Source organism: Cataglyphis hispanica, chromosome 6, assembly GCF_021464435.1.
Source record: "Cataglyphis hispanica isolate Lineage 1 chromosome 6, ULB_Chis1_1.0, whole genome shotgun sequence".
Lineage (NCBI taxonomy): Eukaryota > Metazoa > Arthropoda > Insecta > Hymenoptera > Formicidae > Cataglyphis > Cataglyphis hispanica.
In genome coordinates, this window is record NC_065959.1 from 2,000,447 (window position 1) to 2,018,924 (window position 18,478).

At 31.8% G+C, this 18,478-nt stretch overlaps 2 protein-coding genes across 3 annotated transcripts; one reads left to right on the top strand and one right to left on the bottom strand.

Moving 5' to 3' along the window:
• Positions 1 to 1,654: 1,654 nt before the first annotated feature.
• On the bottom strand, positions 1,655 to 10,067 carry LOC126850417 (lymphocyte cytosolic protein 2-like). 2 transcript variants are annotated; one of them, XM_050593397.1, is made up of 9 exons: positions 9,856 to 10,067; positions 8,478 to 8,540; positions 7,710 to 7,768; positions 6,436 to 7,052; positions 5,903 to 6,258; positions 5,676 to 5,814; positions 2,809 to 2,982; positions 2,370 to 2,505; positions 1,655 to 2,040 (listed from the first exon to the last, which is right to left on the bottom strand). In XM_050593397.1, the coding sequence occupies exons 1-9, from the start codon at positions 10,063 to 10,065 to the stop codon at positions 1,893 to 1,895; spliced, it is 1,902 nt and encodes a 633-aa protein (XP_050449354.1). In that variant the 5' UTR covers positions 10,066 to 10,067; the 3' UTR covers positions 1,655 to 1,892. The 2 variants fall into 2 exon arrangements, with proteins under 2 accessions (XP_050449354.1, XP_050449353.1); XM_050593396.1 differs by having other exon boundaries at positions 2,370 to 2,508; positions 9,856 to 10,066.
• Positions 10,068 to 10,983: 916 nt separating this feature from the next.
• On the top strand, positions 10,984 to 12,258 carry LOC126850432 (glutaredoxin-3). Its single transcript, XM_050593432.1, has 2 exons — positions 10,984 to 11,197; positions 11,456 to 12,258. Exons 1-2 carry the CDS (start codon positions 11,148 to 11,150, stop codon positions 12,090 to 12,092), a joined length of 687 nt encoding a protein of 228 aa, XP_050449389.1. The 5' UTR covers positions 10,984 to 11,147; the 3' UTR covers positions 12,093 to 12,258.
• Positions 12,259 to 18,478: the final 6,220 nt, after the last annotated feature.

An 18,478-nucleotide genomic window follows, 5' to 3' on the forward strand; every position in this document is an offset into this window, starting at 1 on the left:
GAATTTTGATTTATATACGATTTGCAACAAACTGCAATATTTTTGCTTAAATATAGACTGCAGATTCGTCAGGGGCTTTATCAATTTTTAAATTAAGATCGTGATTTTAAATAATAAATCAAGGGATATAATATCAGAAGTGCCCGATTTTTTTACATTATCGAACAAAAATTATTATCATATTTGAGCTATAGTTTATTTAAAATTAATTAAATATTTTTCAATAATTACTTTATAGAATAGAAATTTCTCTTACAAATGTTTTAACAAATATATCATATTATATCCAATTCATTTATTGTACATATTTTCTTCTCGAGCTTACTGAAGATTATTTAAATAACTTGATTAAATATATATTGAGTTTATATACTGCTGAATAAAACAGCATTAATATGCAAAACGAAAAGAATAATATGTTGATTCATATAATATACAGTATCATTGCACAAAGAATGTTCGATTTTACTTTTAATTAACAGTTTGATTCAAAGTTCACAGGCATGGACGTCCGCAGCAGGAGAAGAAGGCAAAGAGGGGCACATGCCCCCCTGGAAAATAAAAAAAATATTATTATCATAATTTTATTATATGTATATTAATACTAAAAGATGTATAAATATCAAAGCATATATTTCAATCAATCTGAGTGACATTTTATGTCATGCTCTCTCCCCCGTCCCCTTGAAAAAAAAATCCTGCGGACGCCCTTGTTCATAAGCAACTATATAATTGCACGCTATCGTCGCGAGAACAAAATATGCACACTCCACGACATATATATATCATTATTGTAGGAGATGTCGCGGTCACTTTGGAAATCATTTATCAATTTGGCCGGCTGGTTAGTCAACGTTATCATTCCTATTTTTTTCAACGTAAGATAAATGTGGTATCGAGATGTGTATGCGCGCGATGATTCATGTTTACAAAACTAGATCGAGCGTGAACTTGATTAACACAGCGGGGAGGGAAGAGAACAGCACGACTGAGGAATATAAATAGAATCGCATAAGAAAACGATAAGACACATATTGCGTTTCATTCATGGACGCGCGTGTATAAAAGAAAACAAATCTTATTCTCTAACAAAAATTTAATTAAGTCTTGCGATATATGCACATATGTCATCACATTGATCCTTTAATGGGCCAAAAGGCTCATAAAGATAACCCACACAAATGCTGAATCATTAGTCACTTTGATGTCATAGATTAAAAAACGACACATTAATTACAATTTTTGTGGATAAAAGTACATAAATACTGATACGAGAAATAAACAAAATACACAATAAGATCTTTGCTTAAAGAATTATTCTCTATAATCTATCATATAAGATCATTCTCTTAAAAGTATAAATCAGCCATAAATATATTTTCTACGTTAGTAAAAGAGATTGAGATATATATACATGTACATATATATATATATATATATATATATATATATATATATATATATATAAAAATATGTATATAATATATTCCACAAGAGAGAGATCCATTGCTCAATAATCGAGCTTACTTATATTACTTTATCGAGAAGGCACAGGTAATAAATTTTAAAATAAATTGTAGGTAAACAGGGATCAAACCAGAAAATTTGGTTTAGCAAAGAGAGTAATAATGTCTTGCGCAAAATGTGATTACAATCCATTTAAATATATGTATATTTTTTTTAATATATGAAGACACCAAAAAGGCACTGTTTAAAGTTTTGTTCATCAGTCCATTAATCTATCTATCTACGCATTTGGATACTGTTGCAATGTCTAGCAAAAATGTTTGTTCGGCAGTATTAATATATGTCACATAAAATTCTTATATACATCGAGATTATTGATAAATATTTCTCCTTCACATTTACAGTAGGACTGATCATAGCAAAAATTACTTTGGTGGAGTGTCAGTTAATTTCGTGCTTCCGATTTGCATACCGCCACTATAGAGCATCAGTTCCTCCTTCATGTAAAACGCCACAATCTCATCAATTGTCGAAAAAGACAGCTCGTTCACTTTTGCGGTGCCCAGTGCATATCTAAACAATTTAGCAAATACTCTTCTATATTAAACTTTTTTAATAATAATGAATTAATGAAAAATATCTTTGCATACAAGTTATTTTCTCATGTTTTTTTTTATTAACAAAATAAAATAAAATAATGGGAGTACTAATTTTCCAATTTTATAGAATGTTGATCATACATATAAGTATTTATATCCAATCATTTAAAAAGGGAAAGAGAGTTAGATTAATATAATATTTTTTTCACAATGTGAGTCTAATAAGAAATTATAGTTCAATGCCCTTAAGTAAACAAAAGATGTTTTAACAAAGCAATTAAGGTCGATAAACAAAGTGTGTACCTATTGTCAATTCTCTTTCTAACTGGAACATTGTAAACCCTGTCTCTATACCAAAGGACCAAAGCTAAAGGATTACCAATGTTCGTCGTCGATGGTCTCAATAAAAAATATCCATCTTGTGGGTTACTGTAAGTACCTTCTGAAATATAGAGTGTATTATATATTTAATAATTATTTGATATCGAATATGTTATTATATTTGAATTTTATATTTCTATAAATAAAAAGAAGAATAGGATATCTTAATGAGAAGCATTTTTATAATACTCATATTTAAAATTAAATATAGAATTTTACTTAAATGCAAAATATTCCGTAACTACATAGCATTTTTCTTAATTTTCTTAATTTTAATAATTCTCTGCCAAAATTTATAATCAATTTTTTTCTTAACAACATTTTATTATTAAATATAATCTAAAAAATGTCTCATACATACGTTCTTTAATGAGTACAGCCGCCTGTTCCCTCGTTACATTATGGTACCACGGTTTGTCTACATAAGATTGTCTGTCGGGTGGCGGCGGAAGCGGTCGCGTGGCTCTTTCGGTTGACAGCGACGTATTACTGCCGGCATGAGGTAATGTGGCTGATTTTTTATCCGGCGATCGTTCTGTAAATATGTAAGAAAACTAAGATTAATATACAAGTAAAAATTACAAATTGATAAAACAATTATCATGAACTTTTTCAATGGTTGTGTATAAATAAGTTTTTACATTTATTATAATAAAAAAAGATCTCTAAACATTTCATATGTAATCAAAACACAATGTGGGCAATATTAAAAATTGATATCAAAAGAAATATAATTCAATATTATAATATTATAAAGATATTTATAAATGAGTAAATAATAAAACATATTCTAAATTGTTGTATAATTTTTTTTTTTTTTTTCATTAAAACAGATCAATCGCGTTACTAACTTGCTAAATTAAGTCGAGCCTGTGTAAGGGCTGCCTGCGTTAAACATTCTGAGAGACTTGCTTGCCGGCGTACTGCCGTATTGAGTGACATATTCCGTTTCGTATCGCTCATTAAACTTGCCATTATCGCGAATTTGTCGCGTATTCTTCAGCAAATCGCGAGTACGTCTATCGAGAATATAAATATATCTTCATTGATTCCTCTTTATGATTAATATTTCCGACTGTCGTTTAATAATAATATTATATTATATTGCAGGTACTTAGACTCGACCAAATGCAAATGAATTTTTGTTATTTAATAATCAACGTCTATTCTTCCTGCGAGATCTCACTAAAACACAGTTCGAACCTTTAGAGCCGCGTTGATACAACGCAATGCGATCGTCACAAGAATTCTAACGAAACTGAGATTTAACTCTCTGGAGCGAGCCTTTTAAATCATCGCGAAAAAAAGAGCGTCAATCCGTTGGTCTCTCGGCATGAGACATAGATGCATCCGAATAACAAATTTAAGAATATCTTCCGTATATCCGATTGGAAAGGTCAATGATTTCTTGCAAGCAGTAAAGAATTAAATTTGATAAATTTGTTTTTCACAAAAAAGATGAAATTTTCAGTGGCCTAGTATAAAATTATATTCTTATAAAATTATTATATTAGTATAAAATATTATATTAGTATAAAATTAATTCTTATAAAATTATGAGATTATTTATCAGATCATGCACGTTTTATTCTTATTTTGAACGTGGAAATTCCAAGTTTTGAGATTAGATATAATATATGTATCTAAGTTAATTAAATGCAGTTTTAGATAAAAATATAGTTTCTCAATTAAAAAAAAAACATTGATTTTAATAACGTTAATTTATTATTAGATAAATATTTTAGTGTACGAATATAATATAATAATTTTAGATATTTGGCTTTGTACTAATAAATTATATTGAAATATATAATATACAATATTGAAAATTGATGTGTATACGAGAGCAAAGGATTCATTTCTCAAATCTATTTCCGTGTCTCAACAGAATTTGACGACTTTCGAGGAGCAAAGAAAGAGCAGATGTTCTATTAGCGCACACATCTCATGTGTTGAACTATATATGATCACTAATACATACCATATCGGAGTAAATGCAATATATCATCGAAGACTGCGCTATTTAATCGTTTTATATATACCTGGTGGCTCAGGTGGCTGCGAATAACAACATGTGGACAGACCTCTCTTGATTCGCACCATCATATCGGCGACCTCATCGATCAGACGTGTGCCCAGGCCACCTAGGAGCTGTTTGCTCAGCCGTAGATAAAAACAGGAACACATTCCATTACCTAATGTTTCATTCTCTATCGTCCTTTTAACGATTACCGTTATCGTGTTCTTCCACACGTACACTTTATCTTTTGGTCCGAATCGCTGATTAGAAATAGTATATCCAATGTAAAATTTTATATTCCACTTTTTATCATTTGTCCTTGCATTTTATTTTTTCTTCCCGTAAAATTTTTTTGTAAATATTACCAATATATAAATATCAATTTGCGAGTATATTTGTTTTTCTGTTCTGTCACTGCGGCACTTTACTGATGAAATCGATTCTGTTTCTTCTCACTCGAAAAACTCCCGCGATTTGTTTTCTCTAGAAACTTTTATTCGTATCAAATGTCAAAGATCTCTCTCCAATTTCCGTGTATGAAAAATGCTGCGAACATCGCGAGAAATTGCGACAATACTGGTAACATATTGCGACAGCGACGGAACATTTTTCGATTCTATCGCGAATAGTAGTATCCAACAATTTATAAGAATCGGGCAACAATGACAATGGCCCGTACGTAACTGCACGCGATATTGCAATGGCAATGCGCATCAGGTTGCATGAGAACCATAAGCAGCATTTGTCAAACACATGTTCGTGAGAAGTTCTTACGAATGATTCTGCACTTGTTATAAGTCCACAGTAGCTTGCATTTTTTTTTATTCATTAAGATACACAGACCGTATGTTCGGCAACTTGCTGCTTTCATTTAAATATTCCATCTGTTCCGTTTGGCGTAGCAGCAGATCGAATCACGTCCAAATATATTTAATCGCTTCTCATTCTTCTCTTTGTTGGGCAGAGTAGCGATATCGGCCAGTAAAAATAAAGTTTTCCAATCGAATTTAGAATTAAATCGATAATTTTACAAGAATCTGATCTAATAAATAATATAATATTTATGTCCAATAATTAAGAGATTGTATCCTTATATGTACACAATATTACACTATATATAATATTTTTGTAAAAATTGTGCGTGGCAGATTACAAGTCGATACCAATAATTGCCATAATGATTACACATTGCCAAAGATTACACATACCTTCGTGCTTCTCCGATTTGGTTCTACTAGGAAAAGTCGAGGGCGATGGGATCGGCGACAGTTTAGCAGGTAAAGGAGGCGGTTCTTGTTGAGTTTCGTTTGTTCTTTGAATGGGGCTCAAATAACCATTGTCCTCCGGCTAACGCAATGATGACGATATCATAAATAATTCACTGAATCTCTCTCACGATTAATTACGATTCCAAAGTTTATCAATAAAAACTCACCGTTTCCGTAATAGACTCATAAATCTCGTAATCCTCCTCTTCCTCGTGGCTCGCAGCGCTAGGCGGTTTATAAACGCTCTCGACTGATCCCTGACGACCGCTGTGCAACGACTGCTTGCTATCGACTCGCGAGATCTCACTCTTCTGTTGCACTTGCTCGATGATGTTATCGTCGAATGTTTCATACTCGTCCTCGCTCTCCTCCGTTCGCGCCGGCAAATTCGCCACGAGATCAAAATTTCTTATGGTGGCCGGCGGTGGTTTCGGTAACTCTTTGTCGGATCCTTTCTTGGTCTCCACAGACGTGTAATCCTTGTTTCTCTTGGGTTCCGGCGGCGGTGGCACGGCCATCCTTCCTAGAGATATACATGATTCATAATATATACTCAGATATCGCCATTTGTTTAATCCTTTTATTGCAAAGGAATTCGAGCAATGCAATATTTATTAACATCGTATTATTATCGATAAGAGAATCGCGCGCAATCTATATCGAAAGGATTAACGTGTAAGCATTAACCTAATCAACTTACTTTGTGCTTTGCTTTGATCATTAGGAATGTGTTGATGTGTCTTCGGCGCATTGTGCAGAAAGGATTTCTGCGGAAGTCTTTTGCCAGAAGCTGTCATCGGAATTTTCCGCGACGGCAATGCCTCCGGTTTCGGAACAATCGCCGGTTTCTTCGCCGGCTGGTCATTTCTGCGCTTCAACTCCTCCTTCAGCTTCTCTGCCAAAGTTTTCTCTATTTGGCTGTGCAACCTCGAGATATTTCTTGTCGACGGTAACGTCATCTCTTGGAAATTCGCATATATATTTTCCTCTTCGTTTTGACAGGAAGATTCGCAATTGGCGTAAGTCTCTTCCTCCTTCGGTTTTGCTATTTTTTTTGACGATCGCATCGGTATCCTACTAATCGGTATTCTATTATTCTGCGAAAATAGAATCTGTTTGTTCTTGATCAAACTCGGTTTTACAATCACTTGCGTATCGCCCAAGGAATTGTTTTCTTCTGGCGCTTCATCATCGAAATCAGTTCCCCAGGAACCGCTATCACTCAAGTGATCATCGTTGTGTTGCGCTTCTGTAATTTTATTCGGTAGATATTTTTCCGGAAATTTGTTCAGTTCTTGCACAAAAGCCCATAATTTTCTACAACAAATTTATTTGCAATATTAATATAATTAACAAAAACTTTTATATTATATATGTTAATCTTATAATAAACTTAACTGTTTTTATGATAAACTATAATAAGCAGTATTTTGCGTGCAATACAGTGCTGTGCAACATTAAATCATAATGCGACCGTAGAGTGGAATGATCGAACACGACCTATGCGGTAGAATTATGCATATCATCAAGTAATTAAGTAGTTGCGCAAAACAAATATTCTCGCGAACAAAACTCTTATAATAGTATCTTTATCAAATGCAAAGCTTATCTAAATTATTAGTCACATAATACATTTTTGATTTCATTGTATTCAGTGATTCTATACTAGCAAAAATTTATTTCAAGAAATACCGACAGAAAAAATGTAAAAAATAAGAAATGTAAAAAATAAGATTTAATAAAAAAAAACAAGGTATCAATATTATTATAAAATTGTCACTTATTACATTACGCGACTTTTCATTTACTCGATATACACGAATACAAGAAATTATTGGCGTACTGAATAATCATATACCGTTAAGAATATGCTATGAGGAGTACGGGACACGTTTCCACGAAGAATGAAAAGAGAACAGAAGAAATACGTAATATATAGTGTAATGCGGACAGAAATAAAGCTGGTTCTCTCACCCTATCAGCGGACGCGTGAGGTCACTCTTCCAGAGAGCCAGCTTCCCATCCGTCAAGTGCTGGAATAATTACAATTAATTAAGGCATGGTTAAGAGCGCACGCGCCGCCATCGGTCGCCTCGAAATATTGCTATTGCAGCCGGAAAAAAGCAACCGGCAGCACGTTATCAATGGAAGTGGGCAGATAATTATTATTGGTCGTGACAATATCTCTCTTATTACAATCGAGTCAGCAATTTCGAAAACGCATCAAGTCAAGGAGAACATATATTGTATTTTTAATAACTCGATAAAAATTTATTTCTTTCAATTGCGTTAAGAGAATTGCTGAATATCTTACATGAATAAATTATGTAAAAGATAGAAATGTGTGAAATATGATAAAAATACATAATTAAGATCAAAATATCTTGTGTAAAAAATTAAATAATTAAGTCTAAATAATAACAAATCATAATTAAATCTCAATAATAATCAATATGTAAAAAGACGTGTGTATTATTTATAGTAGAAAGAAATTATTTTAAATATTGTTAATATAATACTTTCTTGATTGACAAAATTGACCGATTATACCGCGAATGATATGAAGCTCGAGATTCTACTACACGCCACAGCAAGACGCAGCACCATTTTTAGGACACCCTATACATTCAGAACGACTCAGGGGTCATCGACAGGAACACTAGTGAGGCATCGCGAGCCGACAAATGAGACGTAACCGGGAAATCGCTAACTCCGACGTCTTTGTAATAATAATTTACTCACTAGCAATTCGTCGCCGTCGATTTGCCGTTTCGCCACCGCGTTGCAACATTCCTCCAGTCCGTTCTGTAAAACAGGGAAATATTTTCAGTCGACAGGATGTGTATGGCGCGCTGATAACGAGTAAACACACACGTATAAAAGTTGGTATCTCTCATGTGTCAAGAAAGAATGTGCGTAATAATTGATAAAAAAAGGAAATGACTTATTAGTAATGATGTGTCAGCGGAAAATATTTGGATAAGAATATCATGTCCTATTTATTTTCATCGAGTTTATAAATAATATTTCCTAACAAAGAGATTAACTAAGATATTTAATAAGATAAAATCAAATAAATAATAGTCTTTCAGTTGTATAAATACGTTTTAGAGATTTCAGTTAATGTAACATCTTTTTCGTGACTCTGAAACTAATGGGAAAAATAAAATGATAGTTAAGAAACGATAGAGTCGGCATTTAATTGCAATGCTGAGGAATTTGAGAAAGTTACGTAGAATCCAGAACGAAGAAATGCAAAGGTTCCTTTCGCCAGCGTTCTCGGAAAACAACACTCCTTAACTTTCGATGATGCGGAATAATTGCTTGTAAAAAAAAAAAGATTTTTATACGTTTATACGTATATCAGAAAATCCTTTAACATAATCTTTTTAACATAATCTTTTTAATTATATATTTGTAAATTTTTATATTAAACATTACAACTGTCTTGTGATTATATATTATTTTATAGAGAGAGAAAATTTATAAAATGCTCTTATCTGCATTTCACAATATACCTCGTTACAATTTAAAACTTTAAAATAAAGAAATATTAAATTTTTCATTCAAAAATTGATGATTAATCGCGGCTCAGCTCCTACATTTTCTGTATGTAAAATAAATGGACTGCACGGATAATAAATGGATCGCTTTGAAAACAGATAAAAAATAAAAATTATTAACGTGGAGGAAAATGTAAATGCAAGTGAGAAGAACCGAAGTATGAAAGCTGAAAATTCTATCACTGAAAAAGCTCTCATTCCTGGATTCGTTCTTCTGACTATACATATAACGCATTTGTGCTATAAATATTCGCACCTCGCGTAATTTACCGCTAACGCACGTGCGTCTCGCGTCTTTCGTGCCGTATCTAGATGTTCCCAGGCATTCCCCGCGATTCACCGCGTCGCGCCTTTGACAGTCAGTGGTCGCCACAAAACTATCTCCTTACATTCTACACTCTCTACATCTTTCACATTTTCCCAATTCTATTTACATTGCTCCTCTCGTACGCGGATATTATGTTTATACCTTTACAAAGTATGATAACAAGGTACGAAAGCCATAAATCGTGACGCGATCGTCGTTCGTGATTCACGATGCAACAAACTCGGCTCACCTTGCGCAGCAGGCACAGCACCTCTTCCGTGTCCCAGACGGAGATGTCGTCCAAGGCTTCGCTCCGCGAAGCGGACGGCCTCTTGGACATTGCAATCGTGAGGAAAAAAAGAAAAAAAAAACCGTCGCACGTGTACGTTCGCCGCCTGGCGGCATCTGTACATCGTCTGTTTTTGCGGCCGTGCAGCCGTCTGACAGACAGTCCCCCCATCGTTCCTTTCCCCATCCTCCTGACTCGCAGCCACCACCCTCAGAAGAGTTGACGGCCATCCGTGCGATTGGTCACTTTTTCGCGACGCACCTGCGCGTCAGGTCCGTCTCCGATTAGATGAGAGTTCGCATTTCACATTCCTGTAAAAACGGTAATCCTATATGTCAGTATGGCAAATTTTGCATAAAATAAAAAAAAATAAAAAAAAATAAAAAAACGTTCGTTTGATTTTTACCTATATACTTACAGGATATTTCATGAATTGCGATCTTAATTCCGATGACAGATCAATTCGTTGACCAAATATCCAAATATGATATAGAATTTAGTATGTGGAATAGATGAAATGTTAGTTTATTTTGAAACGAATTGTCAAGAAATTGAATTTTGTTTCAGGAAATTTATTATTCTTCTTTTAGCTACTGAAAATAAAGAAAAAAAGTGAGTAATATGTATACTCTCTTTTTCTAGCAGTGTGATTTTTTTGAATTATCATCAAACATATATCTGTGAAAAAATGATCTTTTGTATAGCATTTCTGTCTTTTACATTAAAAGCTCAGATTATAAAGTGAAATTACAAATAACAAATAAAATACATTTTATATTATATTAAAAAAATAACTCTTGGTATAGAGATGAAAAAGCGATATATATATTCGTTCTACTCCGAAATTTTAGGCTAAATATAAAATCTATAATTTGAGAGATCCATTTTAAATGACATTTTATATGACATATCTAGCACAAGTGAATTTCTTACAGATGATGAATATGCGATTTGACCTCAAATATCGTGAATAACTGCAGTAAACATTTTCTCTCTAATTACCAAATTCTAATTATTAAATTCCTTCACATCTCGGGATTCATATTCATCTGAAATCTCCCTCCGCGAGACTGCAATGACTGCGATTGCGCCAACGAGATGGAAAAATTCTGCAGCCATAAGCGCAACAACGGAGGTCGCGTAGCCGTCAGTCTTCAGTTTTCGCTAGGTATCTGCACGATAGTGATCTGTCGCGAATCATTTTCTGGTCTAATATCGTAGTAGAAATCAATCCACGAAGAAAGGGTGAAACGATGACTGTCACCGAGCTGACCACTCAGCAAGAATTCGATGACTTCGTCAAGTGAGTAATCAGGAATACCGGCGGGAAAGTTTATAACCTCTTTTCTCAACGTTGCCGCTAAAATAATTACATTTCATGCAATTTATTTTATTTTTTATTTTTTGAATGATATATGTTATAATATACCGTAATTTTTTCACTCGATGTATGGATCTTTATTATCGTATATTCCCATGATAATAATTTTATCAATATGCGAATGTGACAGATGCTTTTTGATGTTTCCTAATTTTCATAAATGTGTTTTTGTCGTTCAAGGTCCAAGGAACTTTGTGTCGTTCACTTTTACGCGCCATGGGCGCAGCAATGTTCCCAAGTGAACGATATACTCGACGAAATGACTAAGCTGGAGCAATACAAGAATGTCAAGTTTGCTAAAGTCGAAGCGGAAAACGTGCCCGAGGTGTCTCTAAAGTCTGGAGTATCTGTTGTACCTACCATCCTTTTACTGAAGAACAATGATATTGTAGATAGAGTGGATGGTGCCAACGCTCCTGCATTGACAGAGAAAATCAAACGTCACCTGAATAACAGTGATACTCCGTTGCTGGATGTAATCAAAACAAAGGAACCCCTTGAGGAAAGACTTAAGAAGTTGATAAATCAAGCGCCTTGCATGCTCTTCATGAAAGGAAATCCCGCTAATCCACGATGTGGTTTCTCCAGAACAATTGTTTCCATCCTAGACAATTACAAAACAGATTATAAATCGTTTGATATATTACAAGACAACGATGTTAGGGAAGGACTTAAAAAATTTAGTAACTGGCCAACGTATCCGCAATTGTATCTAAATGGAGAACTAATCGGTGGATTGGATATAGTGAAAGAGATGGATGAGTCGGGCGAACTTGAAAGTATGCTACCAAAAAAGGACAGTGTGGAAACAAAGTGAATTGATAAATATAACTGTAAAAATAGAAAAGAGGAAACATTTAAATTATCTCTAACTTAGTCTGTGTTAATTATGGGATACACATCTTACATAGAAGCAAAAGCTATTTTCTGTGGGGATATATCATTTGTGAAATGTGTTATTAAATATATTATGTATTTATAATGATTTCGAAATAACGGGTTTTTTTATTTACAAATCGTTAATTAAATTTCATGTTATATATTATTTATAATAATATATAATATATATTATTAATTACATGTTATATCAGAATATATCAGAAGCTTTACTGGATATAAGTATAATTAATATTCCACTATTATAATATGCAAAACATAAAAAGTGGATATGCTCAATAGAAAAACAGAATATAAAAATTTTTTATTTATATATAAATTTTGCACAGAGCAGTTATAGTATATTGTCGGAATTACAAGTGAACAATCTTTGTTTATATAATAAAAATTATTCGTTATTTCTTTTTGATATTTAACTTCTTATTTAAATATTTTTCTTTTACTTATATAATCTGTTTTACCTTTTATCTTACATTTAATTCGTTTCACATCAAACGTATGTCGACATATTCGAATTATTAGTCACAATGTATGAATATTTAGATACGTATGAATGCAATTTTATTCAATTAACATTTGTCGATGCTGTCAGATACGATTGGTTATCGAATAGAGAATTTTTAGAGTCTATCAAAATTTTAAGAATTCTCTATCTAATAGCCAATCATCGCATCCAATAATGTCAACAAACGTTAAGTAAAATCGTACCCTATGACTATATTCCCCAAACATGTCTAACTTCACATACGTCAGCTTACTAGTTAATATTTGTGAAATACGTCCTACAGTTGTCGCTACAAATCGATATTTGTGCAGCCTTTACTATTGTTGTCACTTCATGCTTTCACGTATTTTAAATCACTGTCGATGTAATTTCTTTTCATCTCTCATCAAACAAAGTATACAAATGATGCGAATGTTGAAATATTTAAAAGGTGATATCCTTAAGGTAAGATATTTTGCAATATTTCTTTCTTTTTATTATACAATATATTATAAATGTATGATAAATTAAACTATATAAATTTGAAAAACAAAAAATAATGTTTAATATAGTTTGCTGATTTTGTGAATTGTTCATAAATTTATCGCGCGCGTTTGCGTATATCACTATGATCAATTTTATAAATGATACAATAATGTATAATATTAAATTTAATGCATAATAAATATGAAAACATAATGTTATAGAAAAAGAAACAACAATTAACTTGATTAACCAACCCGCCAAGATGCGAATACGGAAATGGCCGGAATGTTATTAGAAGATAAAGTGTTTATCTTTCGTTACATTAATCTATTTATGTCATTGAACCTGCTGCATGGCCTCGCAAAAAATAAAGTTATCACATGCGGCAGTAAAACCAACGACCGAATTTTTCGATTCTTCTGCGAGAGATGATAAAATGCAGGAATGGGGGAATGGCAGCATTAAATTTCCGTCAACTATCGCGCGAGGAATATATTCTTCTGCACGTTATAACAAACATAATTTATTTATAAACGACAAATATATTTCGAGGAAGATTAAAATTTGAATTTTTTTATAAAGATGCAACATTACAAAAATAATTATGTAGATGCTCTCAGCGAAAAAATGATTAATGATATTTAATATGAAGATTTTGAACATCTTTGAATGTGTGAAATCTTGCAGTCATATTTTGCGTAATCCTTCATTACATCAGTAATTTAATGATAACGATGTGATTACATTGCTGGCCTTATTTGAGAGAATTCAACCTTTACCGTAAATTAGAAAATTGCCGCGTCAGGAGGAAAGAAGAAGTTGCTCGTGTCGTTCGAGCATATTTTCTATTTTATAAACCATTGAAAAGCTGGCGGTTTCAATCAATCATATTTTGCATTTAATTAATCTTCATTAAGATGACAATTTTTTCTCTCGACTTTGTAAAATTTGAATCAATTCAAAAATTAATATAATTCAATAGTAATGTTAATCGTCTTATATGTCATTAGATTTATTCAGTATCAGTTGATTTCTCTCGCGGTTGTTTGGCCCTTGAATTATGCAATTATTCGTTATCGTTTGTCACAATAGAATGTATATGAGATTGAGTAAATTTCTTCTTATCTTCTTACGCGCAGTTAGACGGACAAGTGGATTTGCGTTCGTTTACTTATTTCATTATCGGCAATCGACGAGTAACTGCAAAGATTTGTCGTCATTTAAGTATAAAGTATGATGATAGCCGTTGTACGAACTAAAATATAACAAAAATATTTCAGTTAGATTTTTTTACAATTAGCATTCAAATATATTAATCTATATTTGAGATAATACATATCAAATTCACATTTAAAAATAATTTATAAATAGATAAAAGAGCAAAGAGTTTTAAAAATTTATAATCCTAAAAGATGTATTATTTTTCTGTGTAAAAGTTATATGTATATTTATAATTATTAATATCATAAATACTATTATTAAAATTATTAATTTAGTAGAGTATAATGAATAAATCAATTTTCGTCTAAGTAAGAGAAACGCTTATTCGAGAAATAATTTTCATCGACATGATAGCCTGATTTTCCCCCTTATTTACATCTCTCGAAGAAAGAGAGAAAGAGATAGAGAGAGAAAGAGAAAGAGAGAGAGAGAGAGAGAGAGAAAGATGGTATGTCATCACGATGACGCAAGCATATTTCCTCCGCCTCTTTCGCTATTGATTCTTTGACGTCACTGAAGGACATCCTACGCAACAGGAGTCCTTAATCCTAAAGGGTTACTCTAAATTCCGCTCTCACATATAGAATGCTTCGAAAAATTCGAAGAGCGAGAACATTTACGTTTTTTTTTTTGTAGAACATATACGTATATGTATATGTTCTATACGTATTTCTCTTAAAAATAGAATAACTCGTTAGTGCAATTAATTAATGCTATGTACTCACATTAAAATAGATATCATTATCATTCTGAAAGGCAGTATTTGTTCTGTGATACGTAATTAATTAACGTATGCAAAGAATTTATATAGTAATAATACGTTTCTGATCGAAACGATGGCAAAGCACCGCGAGGGCGCTTATCATCACATTTCTTTTCTTTCATCGCTAATGTCACTGTACATGCATATTTCCATATTCAATGATCCGTTTCGAAGCTTGCAAAAACGATATAATAATGCAACTGTACGCGCTTAAGCATTAAATTATTGATACTACGCCAACATATAATTACAATTATTACTATTGGTTTTATTTTGTTCTCTCCCGTTCCGTATCTTATGAATTTTTGAATGATATTTCGTCATCCATCTATACATTTAATTTATTTTCTTGCAAAGTACAATTTATTCTTGCAATTCTTGCAATTCAATCAATTGCTGTAACAACATCAGTTTATAATCGTTATAGATATCCTATTTAATAATGCAAAAAATCAAGTCACCTTTGTTCATACATTATCTTTTAATTTAACAAATAATAAAATATTGAATTAAGAAGTAAAAGATAAAATTGACTAACAAAAAAAAAAAAAAATTATAATTGATATGTAAGAAAATTTCTTATTAAAATCTACTTTATAATAGTTACATTATGAATTAATTTTAACGTAATTTATGATCATCTTAATAACTGCAAATTAATCACTTATTTTTTTGTATAAATATTAAATTGTTTTAATATCGTAAATGAATTCTAGTGTCAATAATTAATTTTTGAGAAATGGGCATACTTTGTAATCGCCTCTGTATATGACAACATAAGTTTGTTATGACGGCTGTTTACAATTTATTATGCAGAAATAATTTGTAAACTGTCAACTACCATTTGCAAAGCAATCGTGGAGCAATATAAAAATAAAACTGATTCTAATCAAAGTTGAAAAGGATGTTTAAAGAGAAAAAATTGCGGGCGCAATTCTTTAAAATATTTTTTTTCTGAGACATTCTATTCTGTGTCCTTTTGTTTTGTCTAACTAACTCTTCTCTCGCTCTCTTTTTTTGGAATAAAATTTATAAAAAATTTGATATAATATTTGAAAGCGCGCGTGAAACTAAAATCTTGAACAAAAATGTCCTCAAAAATTTATATTAAATACCTTATTATTCGATCGCTTGTAAAATCTCGCTAATGTTTGCATGTGCAAGAAGATCTCTGATGAAACGATAGAATCGATAGAATGAAATTGTGCAACCTGCTTATAATTTATTTGTTTGACATAAAAGTCACGATGAGGCGTCAGATTATATTACTATTCGATAGTCACGCGATGTACCGAGTTTTTAATTGTTGTATTTGATCTATAGACATTTCCCTTGATTTTCTCCGGCGAAATTAGTTATTCAAATCATTCGCGTTAACGATCGACGATTTGATGATAGTTTATTTAACCGGCAAGTAAAGGCGGAATATATTAGAAAGGTAAGATTATGTTCGAGCACCAGAACGAAGAAGGATTGCTTCCCGGCAAGGTAAAACGATCATATCACCGTGAACGTGTGAAATCAATCTTTTAATTTTTTATTGTTATGTTAATTACGGTATACAAAGTACGATATATACAGCGGCTACAAAGTATTTTTAATACGTAACGGTAATAATTTAATCTTTGATCTTGAGCGATTTATCATTGCCGCAAAAACAAAGAGATATGTCGCGTAAAGCTGAATAGAATTTACTTGTATTTAATAATAAAATAAAACAATTTTTTTGCAGAAAATAATATAAAGCAATTCATCTGCCAAAAACAAAAATGTTAACTCAGGAAAATTTAAATAAAATTATTTAATACCATCTTTTATTTGTCATCTCACAATTATGATAAAATGGTAAATTTTATCAAAATAAAAAAATTCCAATATACATATATATTCTTCAAAATCGCATAAGGCATGTATTTTCATTTCAGATATATATCACATTATGATTGGAAATGTAATGTTTACGATTAAGCCCACCCATGTAAATGAAACGCGATATTTAATAGCATGTGCGACAAGAGAATAACAACATAACAATATACATATTTCATCATCGAACGAAATAAATTTTAATGGGAGCTGAAAAAGGAGGGAAGAAATCGGAGAAATGATTCCCCGTGAGAAAAAGATACGTGTCGTTCGTCCGTAACATCAATCTTCGATTTTTCTCTCGAGAAACTTTCCAGTCTCGTTATTGCTCTCACAAATTGTGTTAATGTAGTTTCGAATGTGCAGTGAACGTCAGCGAAATGTGAATGGCGCCGCTTGCTTGTAAATGATTTTCTCGAAAAATTTGAATTTACATCATAATGTTTTATGTCTAAAGAAACTAAACATGCGAGTTTAATGAACTATAGACTTAATGAACTATGAAGGGACCATTAAACTGGAGAGGACCGCACGTTTGACTACTCCTCGTCGCTCGCTGTCGCATTGAGTTTCGCGCTAAATAAATCACGTTAACTATAATTTTCATAGACGTGAAGTCGATTTTTAATTTACCACGTAAAAAAGAACTGAATAAACGCTCAACATGAGCAAATGTGGACATTATTGTATTTTGTGTATAAAGACTTGCTCTTTATTCTCAGAATTTTTATTAATAATAAAATAGATTTCTCTAAGAATAAATTAAAGTATTAATTTTTATGTATAATTTATATTTAAGAACACGTTTTTTTTTTTAGAACAAAATATATTAAATATATATAGCAAATATAAACGCACGAAAAATTATAACTTTTTATCTAAAAAATAAATAAAACAAAATAATTGTAAAATTTTAAAAAATAAATAAAATAAAATAAATACCGTAACATTTTTGGAAAAATTCCAATATGTGTTTCTGACGAGAGAATCATATAAATAAATCCTATACTCTATGCGCGAAAGGATTTATCGTACAGTAGAATTAAACCGTATTGTGAGAGAAAGCACGTGTCACCACCTGTCACCTGCTATTTTCATTAATTATTATCTTGTTTACGAGATATGTTGATTTTTGTCAACGGATCATAATCACATGTCAACGCTAACGTTATCAGATTCCATAATCGAGCCACGTGTATCGATATCGTATGTATAATGTATTTGTTGCGTATACAGAAATGGAGTATACAACTGCAACCTTGCACTTTAATGAAATGCGAACAATTGACTTCTATAAACAATCCGGTAATAAAGAAATTTCATCAAATGTACAGATAAAAGCATCAGTATATTCTTAGTCAAAAATTTTTTTGCTTGAAATATATAAATAGAAATTTAGAGAACTTAAGAGAGCCGATGTTTTATTTAGTAAAAACATATTTCATTAATCAAAAAGAAAAATTTTCATTTATTTTTCTCAGTTACT